We start from the raw sequence: 12,574 nt of genomic DNA, 5'->3' as shown, positions 1-12,574 counted from the left end.
AAATCCACAAGTGTGCACCTAGCAGCACTTCAGAGTTATTTTAAGCATTTTGATTCCAGCAACTGCAGTGCAGAAAGCTCCTCTCTGTTTCTACAAGCAGTTTGGAGGCTTGGCACAAGAGCGGCTGATGAGGTAAGGTATTTGGGGTTGGGAGGGGAAATGCTTGTACATTTAAGAAGACAGTTTCCATTTGGCAGACCTGTGCCAACGCCAACCCCTTCTTGGAATGCCTTTTATAAGGGCATGTAGACAATTAATTCAGGGATGTTTCAGCAGCAGGTGGGAGGGAGCACGTTTCACTAAGCAGCAATCCTATAAACCAGGGGTGGGGAGATTTTGGCGTTCCAGAATATTAAAGGTAAAGGTAAAGGTACCCCTGCCGGTACGGGCCAGTCTTGACAGACTCTAGGGTTGTGCGCCCATCTCACTCAAGAGGCCGAGGGCCAGCGCTGTCCGGAGACACTTCCGGGTCACGTGGCCAGCATGACAAAGCTGCATCTGGCGAGCCAGCGCAGCACACGGAAACGCTGTTTACCTTCCCGCCAGTAAGTGGTCCCTATTTATCCACTTGCACCCAGGGGTGCTTTCGAACTGCTAGGTTGGCAGGCGCTGGGACCGAGCAACGGGAGCGCACCCCACCGCGGGGATTCGAACCGCGGACCTTTCGATCGGCAAGCCCTAGGCGCTGGGGCTTTTACCCACAGAGCGACCCACGTCCAGAATATTGCTGAACTGCAACTCCCATAATACCTGGCCATCTTTTACCCACAGAGCGACCCACGTCCAGAATATTGCTGAACTGCAACTCCCATAATACCTGGCCATTCTGCATGCTTGTGGGGGGCGGTCAGCAACCCCCTGCAGAGCCAAAAGTTCCCTACACCTGCTATATACTATTACCTGTTTCAGCAGATGGAGTGCTATCTAGAGAAAGCTGATCGAGCCACAGTGATACTCAATGACTTGTTTGCGTCCATGTTAGATTACTGTAATGTGGGGCTACCTTGGAAAACAGCCCAGAAACTGCAACAGATGCAGAAAGTGGCAGCAAGACACTCAGACCATGCAATACCTAATTTGCATCATATCCAGTCTGTTACTACAGCTGGTTTTGGCCTTTAAAGACCAGAAGGGTTTGGGATGACGTTATCAGAAGGAACACCTATGTGGGTTATGAGCCTTCTGAGGCTTTAACATCAGAGACCTTGCTCTCTGGCCTGCCAGTGGGAGCCTGTAGGTTAGGACATATGAGGGACAGGACTTTCTCGGTGGTGGCCCCACACCTTGGGAATTCCGCCCCTTCCACCCCAGCTATGTGTCACTGGCTGTGACTTGCGGCAGGGACAATTAATCGCTTCTGTTTCGTGTATTTTGCAATAGCTGTTTTCATGTCTTAGAGACTTGTGAGAGCAGTGTCCCTTGAAAGGTGTGTTAAAAATCTGCTGAGCAAATCATGCACGCACGTTTACCTGTGAGTTAAGTCCCATGGAACTCCTTCCAATTAAGAATTGCACTGTAAGGCCACGATCCTAATACACACTGACCTGGGGGTAAAAGGGATGCAAACTCAACCAGACTTATTTCTGGGTGCATCGTATTGCGGTGTCAACACGCCTTATTTCCAGTTCGGCAGGTATAAAAATCGCGCACCTAGCGCGATGCAGTTCCTTCAACAACATGAAGATGGCATGAGCGGGAGAGCTCTCCCTGCCGCATTTCTGCCTGCCGTGCACCTCGTTAAAAAGTCAAGAAGAGAAGGAGATTGGTGGGGAAACCAATCGCAAAATGGGCATCTCCGACATCAGCCAATGCGGCGGCAGGGAAGCACAGGCCCCGCCCCAGTGAGGGCGGAAGCGCCGCGCAGGCGTCAACCGTTGAGGTACGCCCGGCCCCGTTCCTTCATCTGCCCGCAGCCAAGATGGCGCCAGGCCCGTGCTCTGCCGCGGGAACAGGGGGCGGGGCCAGTGGGCTTTTCGGCGGGAAGCGAACATGGCGGCGGTTGCCATGGAGGTGGCCGGGCCTGAGAAGCCTCTGCAAGAGGAGAAGCCGCGGGGAGGCGCCGCCGCCTCTTCCTCCGCGGGGAGCAGCACTTATGAATTGCCCTGGTGAGATAGAGAAATGAGACCCCCCCCCAAAAAAAGAGAGTTGCAGGGAGCCCCATAATAATGTAATAATGGCAGCTGGAGGGGAGCAGCATTGTCCGGGGCGGGGGGAGTTCAAACAGAAGAACATAAAGCTTTTTAGAAGGATATTACCTGGGGGACATAAAGATTGATTGATTGGAGGGAGTCAGGGACCATCGTTTGGGGGCTGTAAGGCTTGTTTTGGGGGAGCACATATATTTAGCTCTTGGGGGGCATATATTTGGCATGCAAGTAGCTGGAGGGGTATCGTTTTGGGGTGGCCAGAGTGTGTTGGTCGGGGAGCATATAACTGGTTGGAGCAGCGTTGCTGAGAGGGGGTTAGAATTATAGGTTTTTTGGGGGGCAGGTATAAAGTTCATAGAGTTGGAAGGAAGGGACCCCAGGCTCATCTAGTCCAACCCCTTGCAGTGCAGGGATCTCAACTAAAGTTTTTGGGGTGCCCTGGCATGGGGTAACTTCTCCAAACTGCTTCACACATGAATGTGCACCCTGCTCAGAAACTGGGGGAGAGGGAGGAAGCCCCTTGTGCGATGGAGAAGGGATTTGTAGCGTTGTCAATGCGCATGGAGGCAAAGGAACGTGCTTGCGCTTTTGCAGGTGTATGCTTGCATGCCATGCTCGAAAGGCTTCCAGGAAAGCTATGGCATGCACCAGGCCATAGTCATTGCTATCCAAACAACTGATGCCCGTGCTTTAATTCATACTAAGCTGAATTTCCCCTTTTAAGAAATCTTCACTAAGCCTTCACTTTGAGACTTACTCCTCAGTTGGGTTTGTTTTCTTCTGGTTTTTTATATGAGGGAGAGGCTTAATGTGACTCATGAAATTTTTTGAAACAAAAAAAAAATCCTTCCAGTAGCACCTTAAAGACCAACTAAGTTAGTTCTTGGTATGAGCTTTCGTGTGCATGCACACTTCTTCAGATACTTGGTATCTGAAGAAGTGTGCATGCACACGAAAGCTCATACCAAGAACTAACTTAGTTGGTCTTTAAGGTGCTACTGGAAGGAATTTTTTTTGTTTTGACTATGGCAGACCAACACGGCTACCTAGCTGTAACTGAAATTTTTTGACACAGGGTTGAAAAATACAGACCTGTAAAGCTGTCTGAAATTGTTGGGAATGAAGACACCGTCAGCAGACTGGAGGTATGAGACAGCTTTGCTGTAACAAAGACCCTACTTTTGAGTTTCTGTGAGTGAGCTTACTCAGGAGTGTAGTTTAAGTCTGTCTTGTAAATAAACCCCCCAAAGCCTACAGAGGTTTTGCTTCCTGCCCCCCCCCAACCTGCTGGGTGCTGGCAGACAAGGGAACACCCCTACTCCAGCAATTAAGTTGTTTAAGAACATAAGACTTGCTAGATCAGGCCAATGGCCCATCATTCATTACATATCCATTTTTATCTATTTCCCAGTTACCTAGTCATCCTCTTTTCTCTCTCTCCCTCCCCAGGTCTTTGCGAGGGAAGGAAATGTCCCAAATATTATTATCGCAGTGAGTATCAATCAGATCAATGGAATGCCTTCTTGCAGATCTTCCCAATTGAAGATTTAATCTCAGACCCGAGGAAGGCTTAAAAATAGAGTCATTACGGACTATCCAACATGGGTCACACCCAGAGTAGACTCATTGAAATTAATGGACATGGCTAACTTAGGCTCATTAATTGCAATAGGTTTACTCCGAATAGAAGTTAGTTGGGTGAAGGCCACTGGCAGTTACAAAAACAGCTGCAATGAAGACAGGGTTGGTGTTGCATCCAAGAGTGGGGTGGGAGTTCTCTCTAAAGCAGCAGATAATCAGAATGCCCTCTGTGGACAGTATTGGACTACCTATCAGTATCTTGCATTCTGTTCTCATCTCTGATGGGAAACCCCCTGTATGCTTAGATTACCTGTTAATCATCATCATAATTTTAAGATAATCTGTTGATGCCCTTCTTTCTGCTGGAGGTGAAGCCTGTGATACCTAAGGGACAGTGGAAGATTATGGAATGCTCACCCTGGGGAGGCTAATAACTGTAGCTTTATTATTTGTACCCTGTCCATCTGACTGGGTTGCCCCAGCCACTCTGGGAGGCTTCCAACAGATATAAGAACACAATAAAACTTCAGACATTAAAAACATCCCTATACAGAGCTGCCTTCAGATGTCTTCTAAAAGTTGTATAGTTATTTATCTCCTTGACATCTGATAGGAGGCTGTTCCACAGGGCATGTTACTAATTTTTAGGTGCTCTGCATTGTATTTGCCTCTGTATTTTACACGTCAGGAGCATTTTTATACTCCACTGACCCTTATTAGCTGGCTTCTTTTATTGTGATCTTTGTATTTTATTTTAAATGTGCAAACCAACCTGGGGACTTCTTTATATGAAAGGTGATGATATACAAATGTTTTAAATCTTGTATTTCCTAAAGGTCAGGTGGTTTTGAATATGAGTGTGTGTGAGAGAGAAAGAGAGAGAGAAAGAGTTGGCTAAATCTTTGGGCAATCTTTCTTGTGTTGGAAGGGTCCTCCAGGAACTGGGAAAACCACCAGCATCCTCTGTCTGGCACGTGCCCTCCTGGGGCCTGCGTTGAAAGAAGCTGTCCTGGAGCTGAATGCGTCAAATGACAGGCAAGTCCAAAAGGATTCCAGTGGGAATTGGGTCATGCCTGGCTTTGCCATGAAGCAACACAAAGTTGTTGGCAGATTCCAGAGGAAGTGCTGTCTCTGTGTCCTCAATCATCTCTGTGTGCTGTTGGTTTTGTTTTTGTTTTTTTAAGGCTCTGGTCCAGTGTGTATTTGTGTAATTCTGACATGATTTCCCCTCCTTCACCCTACACTGCTGCTTCCTCAAAGCCTTGCCCAAAGGTCTTTTGGATTTCTGAGTAAACCCCGCAGCAGGCTTTCGGGCCCTTGTCCACCTTGGCAGGCCTCCTTAGTTGAAAACAAATCTAAGGGTTGCGTCCACTGTTCCAGTTGTGCACGGACTTGTGCAACAGAATTTCTCCCCCCCCCCCCTCAGTGCCCTCTTGATCTCTTTGGAGCCGTAGCTTTTCTGCACCAAAAACTGAAAGGAGATGGCTTTTTTCTCATTTCTTTTTTTAAAGAAAATATTTTCTCACCCATAAAACTTGCTGTCTGTGACCCACAATTAAATAACAATTGGACCTTCTTCTTCCAGAGGCATTGATGTTGTGAGGAACAAAATCAAGATGTTTGCTCAGCAGAAGGTGACGCTTCCAAAAGGCCGGCATAAAATCATCATATTGGACGAAGCTGACAGGTACACGAATCTTTCTTCTAAACCAGGTGTGAGGAACCTTTGGCACTCAGATGTTGCTGAACTGTGACTCCCGTCAGCCTGAGCAGGCCTGTTCAGGTGTTGTATTTCGGCGGCATCTGGAGGGCCAAAGATTGCCCACAACTGTTCCAAACCTCTGCACCACATTTGACTCTCTTTGCCTAAGTTCTCTTGTGTTTCAAGGGCTGCCTGCCTCTCCGAGTCATGAGAAAGATCAACGCCTCTTATCTCACAGTGCTGAAATAACTTGAGAGAACCATGCTGCCATTCCTCCCCTTCTCACACTGTTGTGTTGCTTGGCACCAACTTGCACTCTGCTGAAGCATCACAACATATTCTAGTTGAGGTTTCATCCCTGTTCAAGAGGCATTGCGGGGAACAGTAGCAGCAAACAGCAGGCTCAAAGGGTTATTTACTTGTCATTATCTCACATCCCATATCCTAAGGGCAAGCTCATTCTCAGAGTGCTTATATGGCATGATCCGCACACAGGAGGGAGGTATCAGCAGGCTTGGGGAACCCCAGAGTTTCCAAAACGAGAGAGAGACCCTAACCAGGGGAAATCCCAAAACTTCTGGTGAGGTCTGAACATAGTAAGTGGCTTGAAATTCTGACTTACTGCCAGGGAACAGGCATTGTTTATGAGCTGGGTGTCTGGAGGAATGAAAGATTATACCATAGAAGAGAACAGGAAAAGATTTTAGGGGAAGCTCCTGTGTTGCATAAACAATTTGAATTTCATTGCTACAATCTCTGATAGATACTGTAGATAGAAACTGCAATTAATCCAGAATACAGTTGCCAGACTGGTGACTGGGAACAGCTGCCAAGACCATATAACACCAGTTCTGAAAGACCTACATTGGCTCCTAGTACATTTCGAAGCACAATTCAAAGTGCTGGTGCTGACCTTTAAAGCCCTAAACAGCCTCGGGCCTGTTTACCTGAAGGAGCGTCCCCACCCCCACCATCCAGCCCAGACACTGAGATCCTGCTCTGAGGGCCTTCTGGTGGTTCCCTCCCTGCGAGAAGTGAAGTTACAGGGAATTAGGCAGAGGGCCTTCCCGGTAGTGGCACCCACCCTATGGAACACTCTACCATCAGATGTCAAAGAGCTAAACCATTACATGACTTTCCGTACACATCTGAAGGTGTATCAGGAACTTTTTAATGTCTGATGTTTCGCTGTGTTCTGTTATAATCTAATGGAAGCTGTCCAGAGTGGCTAGGAAAACCCAGTCAGATGGGCGGGGTTCAAGTAATCTATTATTATTATCACCATTATTATTAATTACAAAACTAAGACATTTTGGCAAGCTTTCGTGACTAAAATTATCTTACGTTTCTCCCCACATCCCCAACTAGCATGACAGACGGAGCCCAGCAAGCCCTGAGACGGACGATGGAAATTTATTCCAAAACAACTCGCTTTGCTCTTGCTTGCAATGCTTCCGATAAAATCATAGGTAAGAGCTTTCAGCCACTTGGGGTGGGTGGCATAGATCTCTTTCAGTAATTCACACCACATGCTGCCTCCCCTCTTCTGTGCAGCTCTTCATAGTGTAGAAGCTAAGACAGAATCAGGAAGTTAGTTCACATCTCACCTTGGGTGTGAACTCACTCAGATACCTTAGGCAAACCACACACACTCTCTGCCTTGGCCCTCTTAACCTGCTATATGTGCATAATCATGTTGACCTGATCTGCGGATAGGGCTGGGAATTCGCCTTCATAAGTACAGTGGCGGAGGACGGGGGGGTGCGGGCCACCCAGGTGTCATCACTGGGGGGGGGGGGGTGACAAAATGACAAAAATATGAGTTTTAAAATAATAATTAATAATAATAATTGGGCTCACGAAACTTTTTAGTTCAGTCAACAAACATAACAAAACACGGCTGGCACTGGGCGCCACACCACGGGGACCGGCACTTACCGCGGGGCCAGCAGTGTGCCCGAACCACGCATCTCTCCTGGGAGTGACATGGTGGCTTGGGTGCCTGCAGGCTCCCCGCTGCCTGAAACAGCAACGTGGGACTTGCACCTGCCCTCCACCTCTCCCTCAATCGGCCTACAGCTGAGGGGGAGGCAACGGAGAGGCTCCACGCAGTGTGTCCCACCCCCATGGGAGGCTTACCCTGCCCCCGGCTGCAGGACGCATGCGCCGCACCCGGCACTTGAGCGGCTAGTTACGCCGCTGCACAAGTGCCACTGTGACCAGTGGTTCCTGCAAAGCCTTTTCCCATGCACTTTGATCTCAGGCCATGTGGGCAAAAGAAAACAGGTCATCCAACAGCATTGTGATGTCAGGTGATCAACAGGTGGCTGGCTGCATCCCACCTGTTAAACTTGACCTGCCTGGGTAGGCAGGTAAGGATGGAGTCTCCTGGCCAGATTCTGTTCCCTACCACTGGTGTGGGTGAACCTGCAGTCTGGTTGTTTTAAGGAAGTTTCCTAGGCTCCTGAAAGGCAGGATCTCACCTGTCCTTTCTCCCTCTGTCTGAACCCCACCAGAACCCATCCAGTCTCGCTGTGCGGTGCTCCGCTACACCAAGCTGACGGACGCTCAAATCCTTGCCAGGCTGATGAAAATTGTCGAGAAGGAGAACGTGCAATATACAGACGATGGGCTAGAAGCCATTATCTTCACGGCCCAGGGGGACATGAGGCAGGTGAGCAAGGAATCGAAACCATCCTTCCACAGCTTTTCTGTTTCATGTTATTAACTAAGCAGTGTGGCTTTGCAGCTGTCAGTTTCCGAGGCCCCACGGTTCGAGGAAACCTAGCTCCGGCCATAGCCGGGGGGAGCAGACATTCTGCAGAGAGCTTGTGGTCTCCGCTGCAGACAGGGTAGTGCAGCTGGGCTTGCGATGTTGCCAAAACCACAGAGAGAACTCCTTGTTGCCAAAAAGCAACTGATCTAAACCTCTGTGACTTTTATGTCAGCTCCACTCTAAAGTGGGGGGGTGCAATGGGGAACTCCAAGCCTCAGAATCCAAACTGCAGAGGTCCTTCTCAGGCCACACCCCCTGATGACACACGAGCTGCTGCACCCCACAAGTGGCTTCCTGAGCTTCTGCATTTTCTCTGCCTGTCATCCTTTGGCATCTCTTGGAGGGCGAGGAGAACGAGAGACCAGAGGCAGGCTGGCAGACAGGGAAGTTCAGTGAGCCAGTCGTGGAGTGCAGCAACCCTTGCTAGCTCCCTTGTCAGCCCACTCTCTTCTATCATTGGCAGCTTGCTGCATTTCCATGCACACAGAGTGGAAGCCAAGCTCTGTGTGCGCATGTGAGCACACACACACACACTTTGGCCCCACCTACCACCAGTATGTGGACCCTGGCTGCTTCTGCCAAGGGACTGGGACTTCAATGTTCCGTGAGCAATGGATGGCTCTTGCACAGGGTCACAACTTCAATCCAGCTATCCCATTCTGATTAGCAAATGGAGCATGGGTGGAACTTGCAACCAAATCTTTGCAGAAAGATCCAGAAGGCATTGCTGGCCAAAAACCCATGCTATAAAGAAGGGGAGTCCATCAGGCCAACTCTCACATGAGCAGAGAGCTGGTGTATTGTGAAAAAAAGAAAAAGTCTGCTTGGCTTGACCCTGCACACAACTGCAGTTTGCTTTCAGGAGAGCCAAACTTTATATACTTCAGGAACACGCCAGCCTTTCGTTCTGCCAGACAAAGAGTACTGAATAACTTGGAAGATCTCCATCACTTAAGTTCATTTTTTAAAAACTCTCTTTTCAAAACAGGCGCTGAACAACTTGCAGTCTACCCATTCTGGATTTGGCTTTGTCAACAGTGAGAACGTGTTCAAGGTCAGCAAAAGCGTTTTCTCCTTCTCTCTTTAGCCTGACCAGATGCAAAGGAGAGTCTGCGGGGCTCCTGTATTTTTCAGGACCTGCATAGAAGAGAGGACCGGGTATAGGTGGTCCTGTGGCTTTTCCAGGGCCAGAGGGACTTGTGCAGTTCAGAAGCTTGCTTGGAATGCCTTCTTGCCCGGTTGGTTTATTCTCAAGTCATTGAACCTCTCCGTTGGCTAGCTGGATTCTTCTTTCCACAGGTGTGTGATGAGCCCCACCCTTTGCTGGTGAAGGAGATGATTGGCCACTGCATCAGCGCCAATATTGATGAAGCATACAAGGTGAGTTCAAGGGAAGCGTTCAAGCTCTTGCCACCCCACCCTATGGATATATCGTATTCTGGGCAGCCATGACACAGAGCCAGTCGAGAGAGATTGAGATTCTGCCTCTACTTCTGTTTTTGCACATTTGCTGATTATATTGCTTTTAATCTATATCATCAACCTGCTACTAAGAGATGAGGATAAAAAATATGTTAGCGATATGTATTTTTTTAAAAACTTGACTCGTACTCCTTCCTGTTCCAGATCCTCTCCCACTTGTGGAGGCTTGGCTATTCTGCTGAAGACATCATCGGCAACATCTTCAGAGTGTGTAAAACCTACCAGATGGCCGAGTATTTGAAGCTGGAGTTCATCAAGGTTGGTTCTGCCGCTGTAAGCTATAGCATTGAGATGTCCAGCCATGTGATTGAGGGAGGAATCTGCTTAGCACTTGCATGTTCGTGGCTCAATTTCTGCACACGACATTATGGAAGGTGTGAGCATAGTGGACAAAGAAGGCTTTCTCCCTCGTTCATAACACCGGAGAACTTGCAGACATCCTGTGAAGCGTTGGAACATTGAAAGATTTAGTACAGACCTGTGTTTCCTGCTCTCCAGCTGTTTCTGGACTACAACTCCCATAATTCCTAGCTAGCAAGACCAGTGGCCATGAATGATAGGAACTGTAGTCCAAAACAACTGGAGACCCAAGTTTGGGAAACACTGGTATAGACAAAAGAAAGTACTTCATGCAGCACATAGTGAAATGATGGGATTTTCTGCTACCAAGAGGCAGTGGAGGACAGCACCATGGGTGGCTTTAAAAGACAAATTCATGGAAGATAAGGCTGTCAGGATGCCTCTGAATACCAGATAATAGGAATTGCTGGTGGGGAGAGTGCTGCTGATCTCGGGTCCCGATTGTGGGTTTCCCACAGGCATCTGGGTGGCCACTTTGAGAACAGGCTGCTGGTCGAGAAGGACCATTGGCTTGAACCAGCAGGCTCATCTCACGTTCTTACCTGGGATAACCTCATCACACATGCACATGCAGAGACTTGCTTCTCTAAGTCTGTCCCCGCAGCAGACCATGCAGATACTCAGTGCAATCCTCTCTGAAATAAGTGGAATGAACGTCTCAGATTTATATCACAAACAGTAAATTGGGCAGCTTGACCGAGATGCTCTTATTTGGCATCAGGGACGTGGGTTAAACCACAGAGCCTAGGACTTGCCGATCAGAAAGTTGGCGGTTCGAATCCCCGCGACGGGATGAGCTCCCGTTGCTCGGTCCCTGCTCCTGCCAGCCTAGCAGTTCGAAAGCACGTCAAAGTGCAAGTAGATAATAGGTGGGAAGGTAAATGGCGTTTCCGTGCACTGCTCTGGTTCGCCAGAAGTGGCTTAGTCATGCTGGCCCTGAAGCTGTACCCCGGCTCCCTTGGCCAATAAAGTGAGATGAGTGCCGCAACCCCAGAGTCGGCCATGACTGGACCTAGTGGTCAGGGGTCCCTTTACCTTTACCTAGTGCAGAGATACAAAAGTTAATCAGGAAACCGAAACTGCCTCCCTCCCCTCCCAGCTTCCGAGATGTCCACAGGCATTTCCTCACACTCTTGTAAGATCTTTCCACCAGGAGGGCTAAAAGCCTTTTTTTATTTTTCCCTTAATGAATGTGGAGGTTCTCAGGAAGCTGTGTCCTTTTCCAGCTGCAAAAAAAAGGCCCTTGATCTTGAGGTCTTGGTTTAAGGATATGTGTGAGCCCAGAGGTGCTCTTTCAACCATAGTTCCTTGCATGTGTCTCAGAGTTCTGCGTTTTCTCTCAGCAGAGAAAAAAAGGTAGACTAGCTGGATCTTAAATGTATTTTTGTGTGGTTAGGAAATCGGCTATACACACATGAAGATAGCGGAAGGAGTCAACTCGCTCTTGCAGATGGCAGGACTGCTAGCCCGGCTTTGTCAGAAGACAGCGGTTCCTACAGCGAGCTGAAGCCATGGATGAGAGATGGACCTTGTGAGGAGGGGAAACTGCAAGTGAACCAACCTGTTTGTATAAGAGGTGTGGACATTTGGAGTTGCACTTGGTGATTTGGATACAGTTGTCAAAAATGTTTGTGTGAACACATGTGAGTTGTAGGGATGTTTTTTTTTTAACCACTTCAGACCAAAATAAAGTTTGATATAAAGCTGAAGACCTCTCATTTCGCTGTATTGATAAGATTACCACAATCAGTAAAAGCAGATGCCTTTTAAAATTTTCCCTCACCTGTACAGTGGTACCTCAGGTTACATACGCTTCAGGTTACAGATGCTTCAGGTTACAGACTCCGCTAACCCAGAAATAGTACCTCGGGTTAAGAACTTTGCTTCAGGATGAGAACAGAATCGTGCTCCCGCAGCACAGCGGCAGCGGGAGGCCCCATTAGCTAAAGTGGTCTTCAGGTTAAGAACAGTTTCAGGTTAAGAACAGACCTCTGGAACGAATTAAGTACGTAACCAGAGGTACCACTGTACTGCTCAGATCTATGGCTGAAGGGTGGTATACAAGTATAATAATGATGTCTTCTTCTTTGGTGATCACTCATAGCCGAATAAGATTGTCTTCCATGAACACAGTGACTGTGGAGGCCGATGATGATACCGTTTTTAAGGACCTGGGTAGCACATCTATCTTCTCATGAAGGATGTTTGCTCAGTTAACCTACATCAGGGTTTCCCAAACTTGGGTCTCTGGCTGTTCTTAGACTACAATTCCCATCATCCCTGATCCATTGGTCCTGCTAGCTAGGGATGATGGGAGTTGTAGTCCAAAAACAGCCAGAGACCCAAGTTTGGGAAACACTGTACATAATGCCCTTTTTAAAAAGCACTCAGTGCAGTTGAAGCATCTGCTGATCTTTAGTAGTTGGAGGAATATCTTAACTTCGCTCCTGGGAACAGATGTAGACCTGGTGACATAATCCTTTTGTTGTTGTTGTTTTAAATACCCCAAGCAATTTGACATTGTCA

At 48.1% G+C, this 12,574-nt stretch overlaps 1 protein-coding gene across 2 annotated transcripts; it reads left to right on the top strand.

Annotated features, from left to right (window-relative positions):
* The first annotated feature begins 1,947 nt into the window (after nt 1-1,947).
* RFC2 (replication factor C subunit 2) lies at nt 1,948-11,757 on the top strand. 2 transcript variants are annotated; one of them, XM_028708440.2, is made up of 11 exons: nt 1,948-2,105; nt 3,223-3,292; nt 3,597-3,638; nt 4,657-4,763; nt 5,314-5,415; nt 6,799-6,899; nt 7,947-8,104; nt 9,195-9,260; nt 9,506-9,586; nt 9,833-9,946; nt 11,445-11,757. In XM_028708440.2, exons 1-11 carry the CDS (start codon nt 1,990-1,992, stop codon nt 11,553-11,555), a joined length of 1,068 nt encoding a protein of 355 aa, XP_028564273.1. In that variant the 5' UTR covers nt 1,948-1,989; the 3' UTR covers nt 11,556-11,757. The 2 variants fall into 2 exon arrangements, with proteins under 2 accessions (XP_028564273.1, XP_077775375.1); XM_077919249.1 differs by lacking the exon at nt 3,597-3,638.
* The last annotated feature ends 817 nt before the right edge of the window (nt 11,758-12,574 follow it).

This window comes from Podarcis muralis, chromosome 15 (genome assembly GCF_964188315.1).
Source record: "Podarcis muralis chromosome 15, rPodMur119.hap1.1, whole genome shotgun sequence".
Taxonomy (NCBI): Eukaryota; Metazoa; Chordata; class Lepidosauria; order Squamata; family Lacertidae; genus Podarcis; species Podarcis muralis.
The sequence above is the reverse complement of the archived record's forward strand: the minus strand, read 5'-3'. Positions and strand labels throughout refer to the sequence as shown.

Bases quoted from the DNA above. Each gene is read 5' to 3' on its own strand.
- RFC2 (XM_028708440.2), top strand. From the start codon at position 1,990: ATGGCGGCGGTTGCCATGGAGGTGGCCGGGCCTGAGAAGCCTCTGCAA. The intron at 4,764-5,313 runs GCAAGTCCAAAA...TTCTTCTTCCAG, and splicing joins CTGAATGCGTCAAATGACAG to AGGCATTGATGTTGTGAGGA. The intron at 8,105-9,194 runs GTGAGCAAGGAA...TTTTCAAAACAG, and splicing joins CCCAGGGGGACATGAGGCAG to GCGCTGAACAACTTGCAGTC.